The sequence below is a fragment of the Vairimorpha necatrix genome, chromosome 10 (genome assembly GCF_036630325.1).
Source record: "Vairimorpha necatrix chromosome 10, complete sequence".
NCBI lineage: Eukaryota > Fungi > Microsporidia > Nosematidae > Vairimorpha > Vairimorpha necatrix.
This window is the reverse complement of record NC_088825.1, coordinates 672,362-699,168: the sequence shown is the minus strand read 5'-3', so window position 1 is coordinate 699,168 and position 26,807 is coordinate 672,362. Positions and strand designations below refer to the sequence as shown.

Sequence of the window (26,807 nt, the reverse complement as noted above, 5' to 3'; positions counted from 1 at the left end):
GAAAACAATCTATAAATTATGTCAAAATAGTTCATATGACATATTTAGGTGACGATAACATAATCTTAAATTCAAACTTGTACATAAAAAAATGATTTATTATTTTGAGATAAAAATGAATAGTAATCATTCTCTTTCTTGTTCCTCTTTTTTTTTAAATTTCGATTTTTATAACAAAAAAAATTAACGGCACAAAGATGCGTGGATGCATCTTTTCGTCATTTTAAGTATTGTTTTACTTTTCCAATAAAAGAGAAGATAAAAATCAGTCGTAGAACGACGTTTTTACAATTTAAAATCTTACTAGATAATGAAAAAATAAAACGGCGGGCCCAAGTCAAGTAAAGCCTTCAAATTTGAGGCTGATTCGAGAGTGCTACAGATGTCAATGTTTAACGTTGGTGCCATATTATTTCTTTAAATGGTTTGTATCATATAAACTATGTTTTCGTTTTAACACACACTATTTTGATCTTCACATTTGAAATTTTCTAAAGAAAATTTTTATAATTTTACATAAGTTGAACAACAGAGGAACTATGCATTGGATTTTTTTAAGAGACTTATAGATGTGATGTTTCTTTCAACAAATTAATAGTTATATTGATATATTTAAGTTTAGACGTCCATGTTTATGATCTAGTTTATGGGCATATGCTCTTTACAATTTTAGTTCTATAAATAATTATGTAGTACTTTTCATGATATAATAGTTGGTCCCTCTAATGCACCACTTATCACACTCTATTTCCTCATATAGTGCAACTATAGTTCAGTTCACATATTCCACTGTGGATTTTTCTGTTTGTATATTCGTCTTTAATTTATATAGATAGACTCTGGGCCTTTTTAGGTACAATAGATTAGATGTATGCCTCAAAAGATCTTGGTTTTAAGCTCACCAATCTTTTATTTGATATTTGGTCCCCGCACCATCGCATGTTTGAAATGGGAAATATTCGTATCCAAAGTGCACTAATTTTTGGCTAAGGTAAGCTTTAGGTACCAGGGTTCCCGGGTTATAAGATCCACCCCAAAAGTCGAATTTTACGACTTTTTAAATATGAATTTTTATACTAGTAGAAAAGATCCACCCCATACCAAAATGGTAAAAAATTTAATATAAAAAGGAACCCCTTTGATTTTCCTAGTATCCTACAACTTGAAAGTAGTAATACTTATGTTGCCATTGTTTTCACGCAATTTTTGTAATCCTTTTAACTTTTCTTTTAGCGATATGATTTTTTTTTTCATGGGGTATAGTTCAAAAAATTTTAAATATTTTATATCAATAGATAAGACCCACCCATAGATAAGATCCATGATCTTTTCTATGGGTAACTCTCATAACAAGAAAACCCCGGTGATAATTTTCAATATAGATGGGGTTTGTCTCTTTTTTATAAACGGAGGAAAGAAAATGTTAAGGCAACAAAAATAAATAAATTAACCAAATATACATTAATAAAACAAAAGGTAAATACAATAATTTTCATATACACCATATAATAAATAAACGTTCTGTTTTGTATATGCTTTATGATAGTTGAAGAGCTTATTTAACCTTTCTTACTTTAGTAAAATGTGTTATTTGATTAGATAAGAAAAGAACATAAAAAATTTGTAATATACAATTCTATTTATTTCACAACTATATTAAAAGTAAACCCAGTCAAAATTCCATTTACTTGTTAATTGAATTAAATGAGCATGTGCCCCTTAAAACGTGTAGTTTTTAATTTAAAATTGTATGTTGTACACTTATATTATTTTTAGCCTGAATAAATTATTTGGGCTAAAGTGCATTTTAGCCTTGTAAATTTTTAAATGCAATTGTATTTAATCCGGGCACTTTTTTAACAGCAATATCATTTATTTTTCTTATTAGTCTATTTTGACGTTAAAGTTGAGATATTTCACCAAATATCTTCAGCAATGATATTTTTGACACTTCGACATGGGCAAAAGTTTTATTCTTCATATTTATTTATACCGAAATTCCTAAGATAAATTTTTTGACCAATGTTATTTAACATTTCTAGAATACATTAATATGTATTATCATTTATACCCATATTGATACTGAAGATGTAAAAGATAAATGCAATTTATCTATTTTTTTTTGAAAGACTTTGATGCTAAAGCTCTCAATGTTAACATGATAGTAAAATTTATTAAAAAAAATAGCGAACACGTGTTAATTAAAGATATTGATGAAAACATAATCCCACATTATTTGATCGTCTGTTATCTCTAATGGATTCCGAAGACAATAGAGTCAGACAAACGTCAATAATGTCATTGAGAAAATTGTCATTTCTAGAAATTATAAATTAAAAATCAATAAAGAAGTATTAGACAAAATAGTAGAAAGATTATTCGACAACGAAGAGAGTGTGGGGGTAAAAAGGGAAGCTATTTTATTTCTTGCTAAATACCGAACCTGCAATATTAAAGACAACGAGATGATTTATAGTCTTTTAATAGAAGTTTTCGAATGGGGGACCATTACAGATTGTCGCAGATTGGCATATTAAATTTTAAGATAAATAAAAATACTATAATTAGTATCGCAGATAGATGCCAGACGTAGATTTTAGCATAAAAACCTCATTTAATGAAAAAAATTTTGAAAAAAATAATATAAGAGAATTTAGCAAAGAAATAAAAGTTCTTTTATTAAAAGATGTATGGAATCAGATAAGAATCGATTGAACAGAAATATTTATAAAAAAAAATGTTCTTTAAATTTTAATTTTCTTGATGAATTTAATATTTTTATAAATGATTTTAATAGTCCGACAACACATGAAATATAAAAAAAATAGTAAAAAGACTTCTTATTTGGGTAGAATTGGCTTTATCTTCTGACACAATTTTTAATGATTCATCTTTCGAGAACATACTTTTTTATTCAATTTATTTCGAATATGTACATGACAAAGATGAAGAAAAGATTTATATTTTTCTCCTTGTCTTAAATATGTAAAATTTATGCGTAAATTAATAAATTACTCAACAGATACTGACGAGACATTAGAAGAAACAAAATTTTATTCATAATCTTGCATTTTTATGATGAATTTGATGATGAGTCGATACAAATTTGAAAAATTATTATTAAAAGACTAATAGAAAACGTTATTCACGATGATATCATCGAACAAGTGTTTAGAACTGCTAATAGCATTGATCAAGAAAATGGGGATAAAATATTTGGAGATATGATAATCAACGCCAAAGAGACAGATTCAATTTATACATTAAAAATTGCAAAATTTATTTTAAAATATTCACAAACTATTGGCAATATTCAAAAACACATTGCAAAGGAGCTTATATCAAAATTTGAAACGATTAAAACCGGATTGGAACTAACCAATTTGATGTGTGAGATTGCTTTCTTCTATCTTTATATTTCATATGACGGAGGAGTTTATAATTTCTTCAAAAAATGGACCTTATACAGAAGATTTTTTCTCAATGATTGTCGCCCCTGAAAAAAAATATGAAAACGAGAAATACAAAAGTTTATGTCTTGAAGTGTACTATGAATTGTTAGATTATCGATGCCATGGTAATATTGTTCCAATTAAAAGTATGTTCTAAAAACCCTCGCAACCCCAGAACCCCCACGTTGTTATGATTGTATAAAATATTGTAGGACAGCACTTGAATATTTTTTTGATAGTGATTATGTAGATAATGGTAAATGAAGATTTATTAGAGCATCTAAATTTTTTTTCCACGGTATTATATGTTATATATCCTCATTATTTTTACCCCTCATTATGGAAAATAAACACATGGGGCGATACCAGAAAATGGGTCTACAAAGGAGGACCGTGGCCAAGAGGCTAGAATATTATTAAAAGAGGTTAAAAGGATTGTTTATGAGTTGTTTTTAGAGAAAATTGATGAGTGTGGATTTAAATTAGAAATTTTTAGGAGAGGTTCTATTTTATTGAGAAATTTTATTGTTGAGAGGATCTCGCAAGAGGGTAGTTGGAAGGAAATTGAGGAAAAATTAGAGTTGCTAGCTATTCAGGAGGAAAAGGAACAAGTGAGAAAAAAAGAATTTGAAGAGTTGTCCCTAGCGTTATGGGCTAAATTTGAGGAGAAGAATAAGTTGTCTCGTGAGGAAAATAAAAAGAATATACTTTGCTACAATTGTGGGAAGTTAAGCCATAGTGTTAGATTTTGTAGGGGAATGAGGCGAGATTCTGAAGACAGAAGAAATAAAAGTAGTTTTAATTATGTTGGTAAATGTAAGTGCAATTAGACTTAGAGGGTAAATGTGATGACGATTCCAATTTGGACAAATGTGATTATTATAATGTTGATGGTGGGAAACGTAAGAAGAAAAATTTAGGGGATATACAAGATTATAGCAAAAGGGACAATAATAAGAGAGTTCTGTTGAGAAGGGATGTAAGAGGCATCGCGTATTTAGAGGAGATTATTTCACGGGTAGGAGGAGAGAGGATGAAGATATTAGTTTTTGTAAGGTTGAAAAATGTATTATCAAGACTCAAGAAGGCAAGAAAGTTGTTAAAAAAGGGCAGGCTATAGCTCAGGCTTTGTTGAAGAAGACGGAAGATTATATTAATAGTTTGGAAAGAAGAAAGATAATTAGAAGGTCGACATCTGACTGGAGAAATCCCATTAGAGCGATTGAGAAACCGAATGGTGATATAAGATTAGTAAGTAATTTAATTGCTCTTAATGACATTGTAGAGAAGGATCCTTATGAGTTAACTAGGATAAGAGATGTTGTAGAAGTACACAGGGATCTGAATTTTTTACCGTGATAGATCTAAAGGAGGGGTTTTATAGTATTGAGATTGAAGAGAAGGATAGGTTTAAGACGGCTTTTGAGTTTAATAAAAAGGTATACGAGTGGAATTCGATGGTCATGGGGTTTAAAAACTCACCGCAGATATTACAAAGAATAATGAATGGGATTTTTGAAAAATTTATTGGTAAGGGAATCGAAATTTATGTGGACGATATTGTGATTCATAGTAAGACAAGAGAGGGTCACGACAAATTGTTGAAAGAGGCTGTAGATATATTAGAGGAGAATAGTATGAAAATTAATTTGGCTAAGGTTCAATTATGTAAACGAGAGGTGATGTTGTTAGGAGTAACCGTTAATGGCAAGGAGATACTGCCATCTGAAATAAAGCAAAATGAAGCGTTAGAATTTCCCAAACCGGAGTGTGTATCAGATGTTAGGAAGTTTCTTGGGCTGGCTGGATGGTTAAGAAATCATATTGATAATTATGCAAAACGTACATTGGCGTTGACGGATTCTCTTAAAGGACGAGGAAGTAATTGGAAATGGACAGAAGAAATGGAAAAAGAATATATTAGTTTAAGGGAAGTGATTAGGGATTTAAAAGGTTTAGCAATTGTTAATTATAATAAGGAATTTTTGTTACGCACGGATGCGAGTAATGTTGGAATGGGTGCTGTTTTAATGCAGGAAGATGATCAAGGTAATTGGGTACCAGTACAGTGGGCATCGAAAAAGTTTACGCCTACGGAAACGAGATATGGAATCAGTGAGAAGGAGATGTATGCAGTCTTTTGGGGAATTAAAAAGTTTGAATATGAACTACGCGGAAGAAGATTTAGAGTAGAAACTGATCATAAGGCATTGATCGAGATTAGAAATAAACCAGCATTTAACAATAATAGAATTAACAGGTGGATTGAAAAGATTCAAGAGTTCGACTTTAGCATTGAATATAGAGAGCCTAGTACCATGGTTGTAGCAGATGCACTGAGTAGGGTACATGAAAATGAGAAAACGCTAATGAATAAGGAGAGAAGTATTAAACAGGCACAGGGTAAATGGGACAAGCATGTTAAAGTTGTTGATGGGAAGGAAATTTGGGTATTTGACTCTGGTAGAGAAGCGGAGATTCCAAAGAAAGAATTGCGTGAAGGTTTAATTGTCAATGCTCATGAAAATTTGGGACATAGAAGTTTAGGATCAGTGTACTATGCAATGAAGTTTGAATTTTATTGGCCGGGTATGAAGAAGGATATCGAGGATGTTTTAAAGAAGTGTGAAGTTTGCCAAATATATAATAGGAAAAAGAGTGGTGGTTGTGATTTTGTTAGTTCAAGATTTTATTTGGAAAAGGTTGCTTTGGATTTGATTGAGTTTAGGGATTTAGGGAAATATGTGTTGGTCGTGATTGATTATTATACTAGGATCGTTTGGGGAAAAGTTATAGAGGACAAACGCGGAAGCTCGGTTGTAGGATTTTTAAAACAGTTGTGTGGATTAGGAATGAAACCGGTAGAAATAATTACTGACAACGGTAAAGAATTTAGTAATGAATATATGAGGAATTGGTGTTCAGAGGAAAATGTATTACATAGGAAAGTAAGCGTAGAAAGTCATAGAAGTAATGGAAGAGTGGAAAGGGTAATAGGAACCATAAGAGAAGGAATATTGAAAGATGATGCTGTGGATTTTTAAGCCAAGGTTAATAGATGTATATGGCGTTATAATAACAGCTATCATGAAGGGTTGAGATGTACACCGTTTGAGGCCTCAAGAGACGAAACGGGCCATGTTATGATCGAGAATGGACCTGAAGGATTTTATAGTAGGAGGTTTGTGGCTCGCAAAAGAGAGAAATTCTATAAAGGTCAGAGAGTTAGGGTAGCGAAGAAAGAGAACTTATCGGGTTGTAGTAAGTATGAGAAAGGAAGGTTTTTAGGATATGGTGTTATCAAGGAAGTTTGCGGAGGTGACTCGTACTTAGTTAGTTTGGAAAATGGTAGGATCGTGAAAAAGCGGCATTATGATTTAAAAGGTCTGCTTGGGATTAATGAGTTCTAGTATGAGACTACCGTCTTGGAGGGGGGATGTTATATATCCTTATTATTTTTACCCCTCATTATGGAAAATAAACACATTATATAGAAGATGCAACATTTTTGATTAATAGCTTTTGTAAAACCATTATGATATTAGATTATCTCTATCAAGAATATTTTATTGATTCCTGTTTATATTTAATAGAATATTCTAAGACTAAAAATGGATTACAGTTACTTTCTTTGAAGTTTGTAATTCCATATCCATATCAGTTTTAGAGATACCTAAAGCCTCAAGAATTTTATTTAAATATTCTTAACAAAATTAAAATTTGTGACGACTGGAATCCCTTCCTGTCAAAGAAAATATTGCTTACTTTGAATTGTATTAAAAATGCTATGTACCGTCCAAATGATTGATTTGATCATTTACTGAATTCTATAATGAGTTTGGATGACGGAAAGCCTCTTTTTGATGAACAACAAAGAATATATAAGCTTGATTTTAGATATAAACTTTTGGAATTGAAAAAAGTAGAACAAATAATTATATATTGGATCATAAGTCTAAATCATTTACAATATATTTACAAATAAACAAAGATAAATATAATTGCCTAAGTACACCCCAAAAATGAAAAAATATTCGTCATTATGTTTCACTTAGTTTATCGCAATAGGACGGGAAGGCAACTATTTTTTATGGCAGTTTTCATCTTAATTAAATTAAACCCGTTGTTTATTATAATAATATTGTGTGCTTAATAAGAAAGTTTTATAATTTTTTCTTTTTTTCACACGTATTTTTTTATACGTAAAACATGTTACAAGACCAAAATACGAAGATTCTTAAATGTAGATAAAAAAAAAAGAAAATAAAGATGGTGTATACAGATGTCTAGAACATATTATTTTTATAATTAATTTAAAATAAGAGTTTATAAATAAATAAGGGAAAATAAGCCCGAGAGAGGAAGGCAATTTATGAGCATTACAGGACCGAAATATTTTCATAGAGAAACTGATAAAATGCCCACACTGCCATGAATATGCAAAGACAGTAGATCATATGGCCACCCAATGTGATCGTATGTTTTCACATGATTACATGAGACGGCACAATGATGCACTGCGATGCATCCACCTGCAGTTGTGTAAGACGTATGGTCTATTCCATGCCAAAAGAATTAGAAATCATTCAGTCCAGGAATGTGTAGCTAATGAGTATGTTGAGATACGAGTCGCAGTAGGATACATTAAAGTATTAAAATAAAGTATAACAAGCCTGATATACTAATTGTAGACAAGTTGAGGAAAGAAGTGATCGTTGTAGAAGTTGGAATCACAAGCTTTAACAACCTCCATGCAGTAGAAACAGAAAAGAAACATAAATACGACTTGCTCGCAAATCATGTGGCTTCTCTCTACAAATACAAGCCGAAAATTATTCTTTATGTGATGACGTGGGATGGAATAGTAACTAATTTCCACCGTACGCATATCAAAGTGCTCAGATTAGAACCCAGAACGGAAGCATATATACAGCCAAGAGTCCTTAAAATGACTCTAGAAAGCCTAACTATGTCAGCCAGACATGGGCTTGATACAGATCAGGAAGGGGTCTTCGAGAGCCCAATGAGTGAATCTCAGAAGAAAGTCCTAGAACTGCCAGATGAGACTGTAAGCGTATCTTGTGAAAAGTAATTAATAAGCCGAATATTATATCCAAATAAATTATATTATTTTTTATAAATAAATAAAGTTTTTTGTGAAAAATATCTTCCATTATTTTTTCAAATTCCACTGGATGTCCTCTAATTCTCTGGCAATGGCACCAGGTCCTCTTAAAAGTCCTATCATAAGGGTCCCTAAAAGTTTTTATACAATATCAAGCTTATGCCTGCTCTACTCAAGGGCCTTTCGAGATCTTTTTTTAAAATTCTTGTCTGTAAAATTATTTGTGATTAGGATTTTTATAGTATGAATATCTTTATTTCTTGCATTAGGCCTCATCAGATTAATCATCAATTCAATCTATATTTTTTTTCGCTATTTTGTATTTTTTGTAATTGTTATAAAGAAAGCAATTTTATAAATACAATTTAAAATGTTGCTACAGGGGTTTCAACATATTATCAGCTTAAATGTTGTTTCTCTCATTATAATTCAACTTTATTTTATTTTGCATCAATGTGCAAACAATCTTCAAACTATAGATAGTTTTTACAAGATTGTGAGATACAAATCTCCTCTCTAAATCTAGTTGCTTCGTACACACCTGTAAATCATCATACAAAAGCACAGAAAAAACAAGTGCTTGTTAACCTTCTACAGATCTTCGATATATTGGAATTTAAGCCAGTTTTCACACGTATTAAGTACCAAGCCCTTTTGCTTAGCCATAGTACAAAAGGCTAAATATCTTTTTGTACTTATCAAGTGTTAAGAAACTCTTCATATCGTAAGATATTAAATGATGTATTGAAATATTTCACTAAAACAAAAAGTAAATGGTTTAAAAAACCAAGTAAATTTCATATACTAAAGCCTACATTAAAAGTTTATTAGATAGGTTTGGTAAAATAGATGTGATTGAAATTTACAAAAAGTTATGAGTTATGAATAGAAATATAAAATTAAACACTATGGAAAGTGTTACACAAAAAATTAGTTTAAATTTTTATTTATTTTTTTATGAATGGTAAAATGGTCTATTCGTAAATATAAAATTGTTCTATCTAAGTATGGACTATCCTCAAAAGAATTAGAAATCATTCGGTCCAGGAATGTGTAGCTAACGAGCATGTTTAGATACGAGTCGACGGTAGGGTACATTCAAGTATCAAAATAAAGTTTAACAGGCCTGATACACTAATTTTGAATAAGTCGAAAAAAGAAATGATCGTCGTCGAGGTTGGAATCTGACTATTCCAAGCGGAAATACGCCTCGATGAGATTTACGGTCTTTTCAAGAATACTGCTGTTATTATTTTTTGCGTTTGTATCCACCTCCTGCTAACCATGCCCTTTTGGGCTGTTTGGTGTTTATAGTTTTACATGTTTGTTTGTTTTTTGTAAATAAACAAACAACAATGGGAAGTTTTGAAAGACCATTCTTGAAATATATAATGCCTCATTAAGTAACATGGTTCTAGGAGAATTCACCGAAAAATTTTAAGGGGTTATTTATAGATAAAAGATTTATTGAGTTAATTTATCATTAAGATAAGATATTTATATACCAGCTTCCCCGGTATCGCTCACGAATTCAGCTCTTAACAGACTTTGGTTTCTGTGGAATTATTTATGTTTTTCAACTCCAAATTTTTAGCTTCATTCCCCTTTGCCGACGCCGCTTCTTTAACAGTCGGCATATTCGTTAGTGCGCTTACAGCTCTAGGCAATTCTTCCTCTCCTGCATTCTCCTAATCGTATCCTCGTCGTCGTTCCAAAGAGATGGATTCTAGATTCTTTTTCATCACAATAGACTGGATAAGCGCTTTAAGTAGGGTTAGATTTCAAGCAAAATGAAGTACTTTCTGTGATATTTGGTTACCACTCCATCCCATGTCATTACATAAGGAACTATTCTTGTCCAGGATTTATTTATTAGTCCCAGTTCGTTTGCAAAAAGGTCATATTTTCTTAGTTTTTCATTCTCAATATAGTAATTCGATCCTGGTGGGTTATACCAACTTCAACTATTAAAATTTCTTTCTTTTTCTTGTCAAACACAAGAATATCAGGCTTATTATGGGTCAACTTTATATTAGAGGATATTCTCGTATCTACTCTTATTTCTGCACAACATTTTCCACGATCTCTTGTACTGAGTGTCCACGTGTTTTCTTTGTCTTCTTAACCCCATATTTAATACATAGTGTTATATATTCTTATATTTTTGATCCCCAATTATGATAAATAAATACATGGGGCGATATCGAGTCGTGAGTTAACAAGTGTTGGCTGTGGTCAAGAGGCCAGAAGGTTATTAGAAGAGTTTAAGAGGATTGTTTATGGATTAGTATTGTCTGATTATGATTTTGAAAAATGTAAAGAAGGAGATTTTTGATTTTTGAATGATGAGTTGAAAGAATTTATGGTTAAAAATATTAAGATTGGAGATCATTGGAAAGTTATGGAAACCAAATTAGAGGAATTGGTTAAAGGACAGGAGGAAAAGGATATGAGATTACGGATGATTGAGGAGATCACAAAGATGGTGGCAGAGGAGATTAGAAATATTAGTAGAGAGGAAAGAATATTTGAGAAGAGAAGAACAATGAGATGTTATAATTGTTCAAGAATGGGACATAAGAGTCAGATGTGTTATTATAGATATAGAAATGTTAAGAATAAAGACGAATGTGAGAGTATTAAAGAAGAAGGTAGCAGTAGCTGTGGTGAAAGGACTTATAGGAACACATGGGATGCTAAAGACAAAAGAAACAAGAATGGAAGACAAGAAATAAAAGATGTTATGATGAGGTAGAAAAGAACGGTCTAACATTAGAAGACATGAGAAAGAGGTTTAGGAACGTTATAGACAACGAAGAAGAGAAAATAAGATATTGAAAAATGCAGAATCAGAACTGAAGAAGGTAAGAAAGTTGTAAGGAAAGGTCAGCAGGTGCCACAAGCGCATAAAGAAGAGCTGAGAAAATATATTCAGAGGTTAGAGACAAGGAATGTCATAAGAAGATCGACGTCGGAGTGGAGAAATCCGATTAAAGCTTTAATTAAGCCAGATGGAAATATAAGACTGGTTAGCAATCTCATAGCATTAAATGATTTAGTGGAGAAAGACCCTTATAAATTAGTGAACATTAGGGATATCATAAGGAACACGCAAGGGTCGAAGTTTTTCAGTGTTATAGACCTTAAGGAGGCTTTTTATGGAATCGAAATAGAAGAGCAAGACAAGCATAAGACTGCATTTGAGCATGATAAGATAGTATATGAATGGAATAGTATGGTCATGGGGTTTAAAAACTCACCTCAGATCATGCAGAGAATTATGAATAAAATTTTTGAAAAACATTTGGGTGGTAAAATAGAAGTATACATGGATGATATAGTGATTCATGCAAAGACTAGAAAAGAACATGATAAATTATTTGTAGAAGCGATGAAATTGTTAGAACGGAATAATATGCGGATAAATTCAAAGAAAATTCAGTATTGCCAAAAGGAAGTCAAGTTATTGGGAGTTACACTAAACGGGGATGATATGATGCCGTCTGAAATCAAGAAAAACGAAGCACTAGAGTTCCCAACGCCGCAGAATGTGTCTGACATAAGAAGAATTTTAGGACTGAGTGAATGGTTTCAAGGATTTATAAAGAATTATGAGAGAAGACATTATATATGACTGAAAGTTTGAAAGGTAAAAGTAAAGTATTGAATTGGACTGATGACTTAAATAAAGAGTTCGAAAATATGAAGGAAACGTTAAGAAGTATGAGTAAGTTGAAAATTGTAAACTATGACAAGGAATTTTTATTAAGAACTGACGCGAGCAATATAGGAATGGGCGCAGTACTCATGCAGAAGAATGATAAAGAAGAGTGGGTGCCAGTACAATGGGCATCGAAGAAATTCACCCCGACGTAAACTAGATATGGTATAAGTGAAAAGGAAATGTATGCCATATATTGGGGAATAAAGAAATTTAAATATGAGTTAAGAGGATGAAAATTTAAAGTAGAAACGGATCACAAAGCATTGGCGGAAATAAGAAGAAAGCCGTGTTTTAATAATAATAGAATTAATCGATGGATTGAAAAGATCCAAAAATTTGACTTTGAAATAGATTACAGGAAACCAGAACATATGGTCGTGGCGGATGCTTTGAGTAGGATACACGAGGAGGTTGATCCGAGAAAAGAAATTATAAAAAAAGAAGTGAGCGTCAAATTGAAGGTAAATGGTTGAAGCACGTCGAGACAATAGACGGTAAAGAATACTGGAATTTTGATTCGGGGAGGAAAGCATTGATTCCTAAAATAAAAGAAAGAGATGAGCTTATGAGACGTTATCATGAAGAGCATGGACACAGAGGACTAGGAAGCATGTATTATGCCATGAAGTTTGATTATTATTGGCCAGGAATAAAAGAAGATATAGGGAAAATGATAAAAAGGTGCGAGGAGTGTCAAATTTACAATAGGAAAAAGTCTGGAGGATGTGATTTTGTTGCTACAAGCAGGTATTTAGAAAAAGTAGCGTTAGATTTAATTGATTTTAGAGATAAGGGCAAATATGTATTAGTTGCGATAGATTACCATACGAGGATAGCGTGGGGATGTGTATTATACGATAAGAAGAGATCCTCCGTGGCCCAGTTTATTGAGAACTTATGTAGAAATGGCAGGAGGCCGAAGGAAATAATAACGGATAATGGGAAGGAATTTGATAATGTTGACTTTAAGGATTTGTGTAGAAAATTGGATATTATCCATAATAAGGTGAGTGTCGAGTCTCATAGAAGCAATTGTAGAGTAAAAAGAGTTATAGGAACGCTGAGAGAGCTAATATTGAAAATGAGTAAAAAGACGGCGAGTTTTGAAGACATAGTGATGGATAGCTTTAAAATTTATAATAATAGTAACCATGAAGGTATAAGAAGTACTCCCAATGAAGCGGTAAAAGACAATACGAGGAAAGTGATTATATTAAATGGACCAGAAGGAGACTACAGTAAAAGATTTGTTAGAAGATATAGAGAGCGGTTTATTGAAGGACAACGAGTAAGGATAGCTAAGAAAGAAAACATCAAAGGATGTAATAAATATGAAAAGGGAAGGTTTTTAGACGAAGGTATTATAATGGCGATATGCCCTGGGGACTCGTATGTTGTGAAGCTATCTAATGGGCGATATGTTAAAAAGAGACATTATGACTTGAAAAATCTGCTTGGGGTTAATGGTGATGTAGGAGACTAACCGTCCTGGAGGGGGGATGTTATATATTCTTATATTTTTGATCCCCAATTATGATAAATAAATACACATAGTAAGAGATGAATGCATATAACTACCTCGTTGTGTCTTTTCATATAATCAAAACCCAACATTCGATCACACTTGGTGGCTAAATGATCCACGGTCTTCCTATGAGATCAACAATGGGGACATTGTCCCTCTTGTCCACAGAAGATATTTCTATCCTGTAGGAAGCAGTAAATTGCTTCGGATCTAGCCTGATTGTTTCCTTTAACCAGCCAGGTAGGAAGAGTCCCTAATGCTTACTAAATCATTGTCCCTAGCTTTAAACAACTTTCCATGGTTTGTCCTTATGTTAATTTTGTTGTAAAGCGTCTCTTTTAGGGATTCTATTAGCATCTTCTGGGTTATCTCTCCTACAAAGCTATACCTAATCCTTAGATACTCGTTTATTGTAAACAAGTGGGATTTGCTCTCCGCCTCTACTTTAAGTATCGCTGCCCGTCTTAGTGAGCTATTTCTAGACCCATCTAACGTTTTATAAATATTCAGAGGCATACATTCGCTTCTATCTTCGATACTTATGAGGCCTCTACCCATTTCGGATCTAGGAAGGTATAGTCTTTCCTTGCAGGCAGACTGTAGATGGGCCTGTTACTTAATAAGTACCTGTCGGATATCAAAATCGAGACTTTTGAAATCTATTGGTTCTAATTTTATTAATCCTACATGATAGTTTATTACTGATATTGCATGCTCGTTTATAGCTCGAATCATATTCTTACCATTTAATTGAGTCTTGCACAGTTTTTCAACCCTCTTTAAGATCTCATTTTTCACTTTTCAAAAGTCTCTCTTTTTATACACTAGAGGCATCTTCTGTTATTCCAAGGTATTTGTATCCTTGATGCCCTTCTAGTACTACTGCATCTTCACTACAATCACTACAGTTAGTTGCAGACTTACTTCTTTTCATTTCTAAACCTACAGCAGAGAAAAACTTTTTAGTTTCCTCTTTCATTAGTTTTAAAACGTCATCGTTCTCTGCGAGGAGCTTAAGATCATCAATAAATAGAAGATGGTTTGTTACATAAACACTTTCGTGAGTCTGTATTCCTACTTTATGGTAAGTTGAATTCAGTTTCCTGCTCAACGGGTCCATACATAGTACAAACAAAAGCGGCGACAAAGAATCACCTTGTAATATGCCTCTTTCAATCTTCTTATTCAGTATCGTTTCCGATCCTGATTTTATCTCAATGTGCCACCTTTTAACCGTGACTTCTAAGAATTTACTTATCCATTGAGGGAGATTTAACTTGCTGATACACGTTAATAGATAAGAATAGTCTACGGAATCGTAGGCTTTCTTTACATCTATCCACGAGGTCTTCAGCCTGTTTCCATGCTCCTTATTGACTGCTAAATTAATCATAGCTTGTTCTTTTGTTCCTTGGACTTGTCTAACTGTCCCTAGTTGGTTAACTGCTAGTAGCCCTCTACTTTCTACAATTAGCTGCATTACTTTCGTAGTGCATTTCGTTGAAAGCTTGTAGGGGTTCAACATACAGGTAATTGGCCTGAAGTCGTTACCACTAGTGGGGGGGGGGGTACCTTTGGGGATTAAATAAGGAATCCCTTGTAGAACCAAGCTTTGGGTTCTTTCCCATCAGGCATACTTCCTTAACAATCTTGTAATGAAATGGGTGTAGAGCTTCACACTTCTTAATAAAGAAATTGAAGATTCCATCACAGCTTGCAGCCTTTCAATTTGGTAAATATTTAATAATATCTACAAATTCCTGCAAGGTTGGGAAAGTGATCTAACCTTGGCCATCAGGAATGTATTCTAGAAGATACTCCTCGAAACTATTGCAGTCTTCGGATTGCTCTTTCTTTCCACATGGTAGACCAGAATGAACTATATCTTCTTTGCTTACATTATGAAGAAGATATGCATTATATATATTTAATTTAAAAAATTTTTATGTAGAAATCATATATATTATGCAATATAGCAGTTAATATTAATATATTTATATCACTAAATGAATTAAAAAATATAAAAGTATTAAAATGTTTATAAATATATAAAAAAATGTAAAAAAAAATAAAAATTTATTTTAAAATGATAGATCATGGGCACAGAACCAATATATCCTAAAATTTTCTCGGTTAAAATTGAGAATGATATTTAGAATTCTCGTTATGCAATCGCGATACTTTTTTTTTATAAAGATAAGCATTATATCCAGCAAAAAATTGTTCAAATTGAACCTCATTTAGAGCTTGTTTCTTTTTTAAGCAATTAATAAACTTCCAAATATTCAGGTGAGTGCCACCTGTTTGCGACTCGAACCCCCCCCCCCTCAATGCCAACCTTTGGCCGGTTGTTGGGCCTAGAAAGATCATCTATTGTTATAGTGTACATATTCCATATTTCTAATGAAAATTTGGTGTTCGACGCTGTCTTCGGTTTTTACGGTCAATACAAGTATCTTCAAAATAGTCTTAGACGGCTAAAGCTCTGATGATCAGTATTCCGTCACCTTATTCTTCAAAAACGTCAACAACTAAATCGGATGGTACAAATGCGATTGCTGCTAGCATTCCTATTCGCAGTGCAAATTCTGGATCTTTATCGTACAGTAGTTTGAATCCATGATTTTGAACGGTTCGAAAAATGCATTGGGAGAAATGAAAAAATTATTCTTTTACATGGCTCCTGGAAACTGTACTGTATAGCATTCAGCATGCTTTTTAAAAATCTACAGTTTTCGATTGCGGATTTAAGGATGGTTCAAAATCTTTCAAAGTGCTAAGAAATCTGAAATAGGTTTGCTCTAATTTAGTTGAGAATAAAGCGAAGACCAAGGGGACTGAAGCACTTTGTTTTAGGCCGTGAAGGTGTACAATTGAAGAAAAAATAATGGAACGGTTTTAAACGTGCCATCTACCACTATTGTTGACTATCTTGCAAAATCTGTAAATTGTAATCGACGAAAAAATTAAAATTCCTTTTCCATCTGCCCCAGAATCATACAACAGAAAGGGTTCACCTCTGGCCGTTTCTTTAAATTTGTCTGTGAACGCAATTTCCTGCTCGAATTTAGAAGCACGCTGCCTGCTTTAGCAATTTGACGAATATAACAAAGGCTACGCTCGTCGTGTCAATTTCGAGGCTGCAGCTTGGTTGTATAGTGATAAACATTCTGATATAATTGATTGTAGCGCTTCTTTTGAGGGGTTTCCAAAGGCTCGAATATTATGCATATCTTTTATCGGATTCCACTTTAGCGGCATCTATAGAATGATTATGTTCGCCACACACTTTAATTGCGGCATTACATATTGAACTTACTTTGCACTTGCACTTGTACTTTTGATAGTGTTCACATTTTAAATATACTTTGGATATTTCCGATACCTCCTTGTCTTTAATGAAAAGATGACCTTAAGAAGTAACTTTTGCTATTTTCCCCTGAGAGTATATTTTCGATTTGCATATTTGAATTTGGGGTTTGGAATGCAACTTTTAAATTATCTAAAGAGAGTTATGGCATTTTTGAGCAAAGTACACATCTCACTTTGCAAACGTGCGCCTCCTCTTTTGTGCCTATGATACCTTCATTTTACTTTGGTAAAAAACTGGATGAGACTTTTATTACAATATGTCTAGATAGAACATTGCAACCGAATGCAACGTAATAACAATGTGCTACAAGTAAATTAGTAAATCGTATGTTATAATTTTGAGGAATTGATGATGCGTTGTCCGCATCCTACATTTTCAGATTATTTTTTATAATATTTTTATATTTTTAAATTTTTAAACTTTTAATTCATTTGTTGAGCTAAAATATAATACTCAACAGCTATAATATACAATATATATGATCCATACATATTAAAAATTTTAATTAAATATTTGTGTTAATGAATATCCCTATAAAAATTTATGTTTCATTTTTTCGGTTAATTGCTTTAGGTGAATTCTCCGGACATGAATATTTTTTACTTTTATAATATTTTCTTTACAACTTCTTTGTATCCTTCTATCTTACTCAGTTTGTGTATATTCTAACTTATCATGTCAAAAATCGAGTTAAGAAAGGGTTGTGTTATTTAACCTATAGTTGTGGAATTTCTTCAATAGTATTTGCATCTGATACATCTTTAAAACTTCCTTCAGCTCGTTCTTCATCCACACATTCTTGTTTATGATTTTCGCTTTCAATTGAATCTAGAATGCCCGCAATAAATACTTGTCCAAAATGCCCCAATGTGTTTAACAAATATAGGGGAAATCGAGTTTGTCTCGCAGCTGAGTGCCTTAAATTGTTAAATGATCAGGTACCCTCTTCTCGTACCCTTATGCATTGACCGAGATATTTTTCTTTCCAAAGTTTTTACTTTTATCTATTTAAAAATTGATTGCATCGTATTATTAGACCTTGTATCCGTAGAAATCTGGCCTTCCCCCAAGTGTCCTATTTCATACTTATTACATAAATCGACGAGCATTTGATTTATAAATTCTCTGTCGCAATCAGTATGAAGTATATAACAAGAACTCACCGTTTTAATCAATGTTTCAAAGGCATTTACTACACTACTACCTGTTTTATCAATCAGTAACACGCCCAACAAAATTTGGGGAAAGAATTTACATTATTTAATAAATTTATATCTATTATTTTTTTAATATAGTCAGAGATCAATCAAGTTAGCACCATATCTTTCCTTATATATTTTGAAACAATTTGTTGAATAATGGTCTAGTTCTAGTTTTCTTTTTTAATTGAAATATATAACAGTTATTCAAGACTTTTTGGATATCTTTTTGAGCTGCGTCGTCGACTTTTGTTTGCAATAATGGAAAAAATATGTCCGTCCTGCGTGCCATATTGAACGTTGATCAATTTTAAAGCGTGGCTTATTTGTTATAAATAATCAATTTAGACCTACTTAAAATCATAAATTAAGCTCTGTGGTTCCATTAATTATATTCTTAAATAGAATATTTTATTTTTGATAAGCCCTAAAAACAACCTTTCTTGTTTATCTACCAACCTTGTTAGAAAAAGTCAAAAGCTTCTTGTCCTTTATCATTAATCAATTTTATTTTCATGCCCCAATATTAAAAAATCTTTAACATACAAATTTAAAAAAAATACCATCAATCTTTTCTTTTGTAATATTTTTTTGACCATATAAAGTAAGCATTTTTAATAAAATATTCCACCAACCGGATATTTTTTTGCTCTTCTTATGTATAGTTTTTCCCTAAATATCGTTATAAACGGTGACAAACAACTCAAGAATTTATTCAAACAGGTTTTAGATAACAACAATATAATAAAATGACATAAATATTTGGAATTGGTTTATAGTTACGAGAGCGTCTAAAAAATAAGTCTCTCGGGTTTCATTTTTATTCTTAAGAAATTTTATGGATAGGTTAAAGAGAAATATTATATCTTAACGTTTATTTATAGGTAAAATTTCAAAACATCTATCTAATGGAAAGATATTGTGGTTTTTATCGCAGTACAAGTGACGCGGTGGATTTATTGCATTAAGTTTTACAACTAAATGTTATATGCTGTAAAAGTCAAACCAGGTTCCTTCAATATCAAAAGGTCTCTTCATTCAGATTCGATTCATCTATCAGTTTTAAAAATCTGATAACTATAATCTTCGTATTGTATCAATAATGCGTTTAATAATGATGATGAATTGTTTCAGCTATATTTTCTAAAATGTAGTTTTTAAGTAGGTACATGGCCGTTTGGAACCCGTTTTGAAAATTTTACAAAAGTGAAAAACAAAAAATACACTTAAAGTTTTATATATAATAATGAAAGAAGACGATTTATTCGTTAATTTTTCAGGATTAGGAAAGCCATGAGGAACTGTAAAAGATATTCATAGTGTTCGTCTTTGTTTAGATCGAATATTTCTATTATAGATGAGCAAAAACCAACTTAACTGTTTATTTTTGTGTCTCAGAATCGCTTGGGTTACAGCATTGATGGTGTAATTCACAGTCCTCATTCTTTTGCTTGTCTAAGTGGCCTCATATGCTATCTATTGATTGATGATCATAATGTAACAGGTTATAAATTATCTTGTATTGACTCAAGGAAATAGCAGTATTTCTACTAGTTACAGAAACAATCAAACTCACGCCAATTCAGCATCAAATATTTTCAGGAGCATTTTCACTTTATCCCCCCCCTTACCAATATAAATTAAGAATTTTTAAAAAAATATCCCTTTTTTCGAAATTCGAAGCGGAAAAAATGTGAAGGAACAAAAGTCAAAAAAATAAAGTTGTAATAAATAGCATATTTACCAAAAATAAAACAATTGTTTTTATATTTTTTTTTCAATTTTTTTTAAATTTCCTTCTTCCACTTATTGATCAAGATTTATCTTTATTGTACATTGCAATGTATAACAACGAAAATCTCTATATAAACAATATTTATAAGGTTCATTTGCTGTTATAAATGAATATTTAACAAGAATTAAAGAATTTTCCAAACATGTAATATTTTACTTTTGGAGCTAAAATATAACATATATTAATAAATTGACATTATATACGATTCAATAATTGTTTAAAGAGCATAAATATAACATTATTATTCTCTGTTTGTCTAAAAAAACCATTTTAACCCTAAAAAACAAGACTAATAAATATACTACCAAACTAAGAATAACCAAACCTAGAATCTGTTTTAAACAACATAAACTGTGTATAAACATGTTTATCTTTAGCAAAAATTAAATGTAATGACAAAAGAAAGCAATGTGTTAAAACATATTTTTACAAATTTAGACTTCTATTTAACTCATAGTTTATTAGAAAACATTAACAAATTGGTTTAAATAATATATTTTTCATAAACATGTTCAAATTAGATATTTCTAAGACCTTTTTTTACTTATGTAAATTTTTCTCTGTTCCTTTCCGCTCTGGACGCTTCGACTTTTAAAAAACAGGGCTAAAAATAAAAAATTCTGTATTTATATTGGTAAGGGGGGGGATAAAGTGAAAATTAGCCGATATCTAATTTACTACTCTAGTCGTTTCTCATCATATAGATATATTTTATTTTATACTTCATGTTTTTGACTTAACAAGTTTCTCAATACTTTCTTTATTTAACAAAACTTTCTTTTTTAAACATTTTGACCAAGAATCCTTTTTATTGATGTTCCGGCTGTGTTACACGCCAAAAATCAGAATGAAACAGAAAAACGAAACAAATTATAATGATTCGAAACTAAAAATAATTAAGAAATCTTAAATAGAATAAAACATGCCAAATAAATGTAGTTTTCATTTTAATAAAAGCCTTCTACAATAACTAGCTCTCCTTTTGGTAACACTGGCTTGAACTTTTTCTAAATCAAACGATTGGCCCGAAAGTGATGGTGGCAACAATCAACATGCCTATGTAATACAAACTCACTGTGAAAAATTAAGAAATTAAATCCTTTTCATGAGAAGATAGTAATTTAATGTTTTTACTTAAGCCATACATTGTACATAAAATTTTTTTTTCTTTGTTGTTCTTTCCCGTTATTGTTCATTACAAAATCTGCCAGGGGAAGACAGATTTAATGCCATTGATAGTCTTTAAAAATTTATATTTAATTGTTTTTAAAATCTAAATCTATTTATTTACATTCAAATATTGTCAAGCGCCCAGGGCGCACGTGCGCCCAGCCCGCACAAAAACGAAGTTTTTGCCGGGTTCGAGCGCAGTGAGAACAATTTTTTTTTTTCCGAAGGAAAATTAAGGAATAAAAAATAATAGATTTGTTTTACTTTAAAAAGATAATTAAATTGTTTAGATTTACAGAAGTTTTTTTTTTGCATGGGAATATTTTTGATATTGGAATCTTTTTAAACTCAAGATAATAAGTTGGGTTCGGGAATCCTTATAAGTAAAAGTACTGACAAAATATATAAACTAATTTTTTATTTTTTTAATCAAATTTAAATCTACTATAACTTCATTTCCTTCTAAATTTAACTTTACTCGATTGTTAGATAAAATTTCTATTACTATAGACTCTTTATGATAGAAAGATTCAAGTTTTTTTTTCTTAGTTTTTTTATTATTATCAAAATCTTTTTTCAATAAAACAGTATCACCTACTTCAAAATCATAAATAGAATTGTGTACCGCGCGTCTATCCATTCGTGCAAAGTATTTTTTTTGGTAACTCGAAAATACACAGTCTTCTTTAGATTTTTCTTCCTTTTTAACACAATCGATTTCATTATCAACAGACACAGGACATATTTCTCTATCTAACTCTAAAGACACTTTATTCTCAGGTTCAAAATTTTTACGAACTACTGTGTTGTAACCAGCTCTGTTAAACATTTTCTCAAATGGAGTAAAAGAAGTCGCAGAATGAACTGCTTGATTATAAACACTAGTAACCTTTTTTAGACAATCAATCCACCTTTCACTTCGTTCTGATGTTTCTTCGTCCATTAATTTTTTTGATAATAACCTTGTGATTGTTTGGTTAAACCGTTCCACCTGACCCTGTGCCTGTGGATGTCTAGGTCTCCCGTTTATTAGAAGGATTTTATATTTTGATGCAAGATCATACATCAATTTGTTCCTAAACTCCTTACCATTATCACTTTGAATGATCCCAGGTACACCATAATGTTCAAATAAATCCTCCAAACACTCTATAACACACTCAGCTGTCTTACCTTTTAATGGATATGTTCTGGCAAATTTTGAATATACATCCAAAATAGATAATATCCAGCAATACCCATCGTTAAACTCCTTGTATGATCTCATATCAATAAGATCTATCATTAGGCGTTCCCATGGAAATTCTGCTGTAATATGTTTCATTTTTTCCTTTGTCTTCAAAGGCTGACATTGAGCGCAAATTTTACATTCACGTACAACATCACGTATCAATTCCCTTGGGATTGAAAAATATAAACATTTACTTTTTAGGTATAGGGCATTCTGACCTAAATGCCCATCTACGTGAAGTTTTTGCATTTCTAACTTCATCGCACAAATATCCGTTTGTGCAAAAACCTTTAAATGTAGATTGTCGATACCTCTTAAGTAAAGATGATTATCTACAATTGTAAAGTGTTCAGCCTTTTTCCTTAATCTCGCCAAAGAAAACCTCGAAATATCTTTTACGACTTTGTTTTCTACAATAATATCTAGAATATTTTTATATTCTTCCGAGTTTTTCACAGGTAAGACCATTTGAGGGATGTTATGAAATATTTTTTAAAATGGTGTTGTTTTTAACTTATTTATATTTTAAGGTTTTTTTATAACTGAGTTTAGCTCAGGGGTCAGAAATTCTGAAACGAACTGGTCAAATTTTAAGAGGAAGGGTTCGATCCCCGCGCGAGCCATTTTTCATAAGCACCCTTAACAAAAATGAAAAATGGCTTAAAAAGCGGGAATTGGGCCGTGTGCGGGCTGGGCGCACGTGCGCCCCGCGCGCGCGACAAATATTAACCTTTTTGATGATTTAACTTAAAATAGTCAAAAATTTGTGTACGCATCATATTATAAACTTTTTTAAAAGAGCAAGAAAACTTCAATCAAAAGTCTAGCCACGCCTTTCGAGGCAAAATACGACCATTTATATAGTCTTCTGATTTACTACGATAATTACGCACAATAAATGTTTTGAAGAAATTTAAATTAAAAGTTATATTAAAATTCTAAGAAAATAATGTTTATAGTTAATACAAGAACAAATATAAATAAATCAAATTGTGTTTATACATTTTGATAAGTTAATTTTTATTGCTTTTTATTGGTAAAATTATAATTTTATTTAAAGGGTGTACAAATTTTTGAATGTCAATTTTTTCAACGCCTGTCAACAGTTTTGGCGTTGCATTTTATAAAAATAAAAATTTGACATGTCAAAAAAAAAAAAGTAGCTTAAGTTTGCTTATTTACCGTAATTTTTTGAAGTAAAAAAAATTTTATAATTTAACTATAACTCCTTTTTAGTATATAAATAAAAAAATCCTAATCAGCCCCAAAATGGAAAGAGAAACTAAAACACTTCAATTTGAAAATCTTTATTACGACGTACCAAATGTAGATCCAAATATACATGGTCCATACGCTGAGATTTTGAAATCTTTATCTGGGAAAGTTGAATCTGGGAAACTTACAGCTGTGCTTGGTTCTAGTGGCTGTGGTAAAACTCATTTTCTTAGAATGCTTGTTGGAGATATTAGTGGAAAATCAAAGACATTTGGTAGAATTTTATACAATGGTGAAGAAAGAAATCCAGAAGGATGGAAAATGAAGTTTTCTTATGTTCCCCAGGATGATATATTTTATCCTGACTTATCGATTTATGATCATATGAAATATTATATGTCACTTGGGGAAGCAAAATATCGGGAGTTTGACGAACGTAAAGCCGACAAGATACTTGACGGATGCGCGATATTGCACAAAAAAAATAGTCTCGTTGGATCACTTTCAGGAGGTGAACGTAAAAGAGCTTTGATCGCTATTTCTATGATTAATGATCCAGAAATTTTAATTTTAGACGAGCCTACAACTGGGTTAGATTCAAATACAGCATTAGAAATTATTTACACCTTAAAAAAATATGCACAGGACTATAATTGTATGGTTATATCTACAATTCATCAACCTGGTGCCGGTCTTTTCAGCTACTTTGATGATTTAATTGTATTAGTTAAATTAGGAGTATTTTATATTGGGCCATATAAACAATTAGAATCTTTTTTGGTTGAAAATGGGATCTCTACAGAATCAGACTTATCATTGCCAGAATTTTTGTTCGTTATTATATCTGATCATTCCCTTCTTCCCGAAGCTAAGAAATATAAATCGAATGTTAAGAAAATTATTGAAAAAAATAAGCAATCATGTAGAAATGAAAATACCCCTACAATATGCAATAACTACACTACTCTTACTTTTAAACCTAAATTATATGATAGTTGGAAGATAATGAAACATTCCTTTGATACTACCTATAACAAAAACAAATCATATTTTGGTTTCGTTTTAATGACTTTTTGGACAATCTTATTGATTTTATTGGAGCCAATTCTGCATTTCTTTATATCCCTTTCATATAATTATTTAGAACTAAATGAAGAATTGAAACAATGTTCTTATGATCAAATATTCAGTTTAAGTTTTGGTATAGTTAGTCATTTATATTTTTTATCTCATGTCATTTGGGTGTTTTATTCGTACACAAATGTATGGAAGTACAACGAATATTTTGTTCCTGAATATTTGAACGGCAAATACACATATGGTACGTATTTTATGGCAATGCTCTACTATTCTCTAATAAGAACTTTTATGTTCTTTTTACCTAGGTTCTGTTTTTATCTATTATTTTATAGAAATGTTTTGTTCCACCCACTAGTCTTTTTAGTTTTTACTATCTCTACTATCATTAATATTTTTTTATACACTTGTATGTCTATTATTATTGAATATAATCCTGCTTTTTTCCTGTTGCTATTTCAATTATCACAATATAGCATTAAAATTTATGACATAAACTATGATAATTCCATTGCGTATCTGTTTTCACTCATTCCAATATTTAATTTTAGACTTTTTTTAAGGATGAGATGTTTTGGATTATTAGAAAAATTTAAGAATGAGTCTGCAATATCTGAATTTCTGAGTAAAACATTCGTCGAGGAAATTACCAGGTACTCATATGAAGAAGGTGCAGAAAAAACTATTATTTACAATATATTTGGCAAACGGGCAGATTTTATTACAGTTTTCAACATGTTTGGATCTTCTTTATTGCTGATTGGTGTTGTGACAATACTTTTTAAAATTGGCAGGATTCCTAATATGAGATTTAAATTATCAAAATAAATAATTTACTCTATTTTGTAAAGCTCCTTATTTTTTTACCCCCCTTCCCTTTTTGTAGTTTTGTAATTTTCGAACTAAATGTTTAGTGTTGTTTTGTAAATAATAGTAAACATCGTCTAAGTGAACCGTTACAAAATGATAACAGTGTTGCAGATATTTTCCAGGGGTTTCTTTATTGTAGATTTTTCTACAAAATATCATATATTTACTGTATTATATCAGGTTTTAATTAGATTTCCCGACCTTCTTTTTAGTATTTTGAAATCCTCGATCTATTTATTTTAGTCTTTTTATGTTACACAGGATTTAATCGTTATTGTACCATGTTTGAATTTCTATATTGCCATAATATTAGAATTTTATATCAACTAAAAAAATTTTGGAAGTCTTTGCTTGCTTTTGCCTTTTCTAGTCAGCCTATCATATATATAACCCGGGATACTGACGGCTATAATTTAAACTTAAAATATTCTTAGACTTGTTTAAATCATACTTTTGGCGCTACTTCATTTTCTTGCCCCCCCTAAAAAAAACATACATAAAAAGATACAAAATCGTGTTATTTTTCAAATCTAAATATTTTTTTTTTGAGGGGGGCAAGAAAATGAAGTTAAGGTATTTTTTTATTTTTTGTCGATTTGAGAATTTTTAAATGCCTCCTTCAGATTCCTCATTAAGGGGTTAAAAAATTTTAATTTTTTAATCCTTAATAAGAAATTTAAAGGAAGCTATTCGGGAGCTAAATATCTGCGAAGATGCGTGCTTTAGGCACAATGAAGCAGCAATTGATTTTTTTTAGATAATGGTCTTCTAAAAAGATCGATTGCTTGCAGACATTGTTCGACATCAGAACGAACTGTTCTTATGAACATTAATGGATGTTCCGGCTAAATTGACGGTAAAGCTTATCGTTGTGTTAATAAAAAGTGTGGTTCGAAGAGTTCACTTAAAAATGGTACGATGTTTAAAGGGATAAGCGTTCAATTTCACAAAATTCTTAGAGCATTCTATGGCTGGGTATTAAATTATACTACTTACCAAGCAATAGATCTTTGCAAAATATGTGAATATTCATATATTTAAAACAAGGATA

The 26,807-nt window shown here is 31.3% G+C and overlaps 2 protein-coding genes across 2 annotated transcripts; both read left to right on the top strand.

Annotated features, from left to right (window-relative positions):
- Window positions 1-2,101: 2,101 nt before the first annotated feature.
- VNE69_10082 (uncharacterized protein) lies at window positions 2,102-2,715 on the top strand (the record flags this gene model as incomplete). The annotated part of the gene is made up of 3 exons (XM_065474804.1): window positions 2,102-2,242; window positions 2,277-2,517; window positions 2,588-2,715. The coding sequence occupies 3 exons, from the start codon at window positions 2,102-2,104 to the stop codon at window positions 2,713-2,715; spliced, it is 510 nt and encodes a 169-aa protein (XP_065330876.1).
- Window positions 2,716-23,863: 21,148 nt separating this feature from the next.
- On the top strand, window positions 23,864-25,714 carry VNE69_10081 (ABC transporter; the record flags this gene model as incomplete). Its single annotated transcript, XM_065474803.1, has 1 exon — window positions 23,864-25,714. One exon carries the CDS (start codon window positions 23,864-23,866, stop codon window positions 25,712-25,714), a length of 1,851 nt encoding a protein of 616 aa, XP_065330875.1.
- Window positions 25,715-26,807: the final 1,093 nt, after the last annotated feature.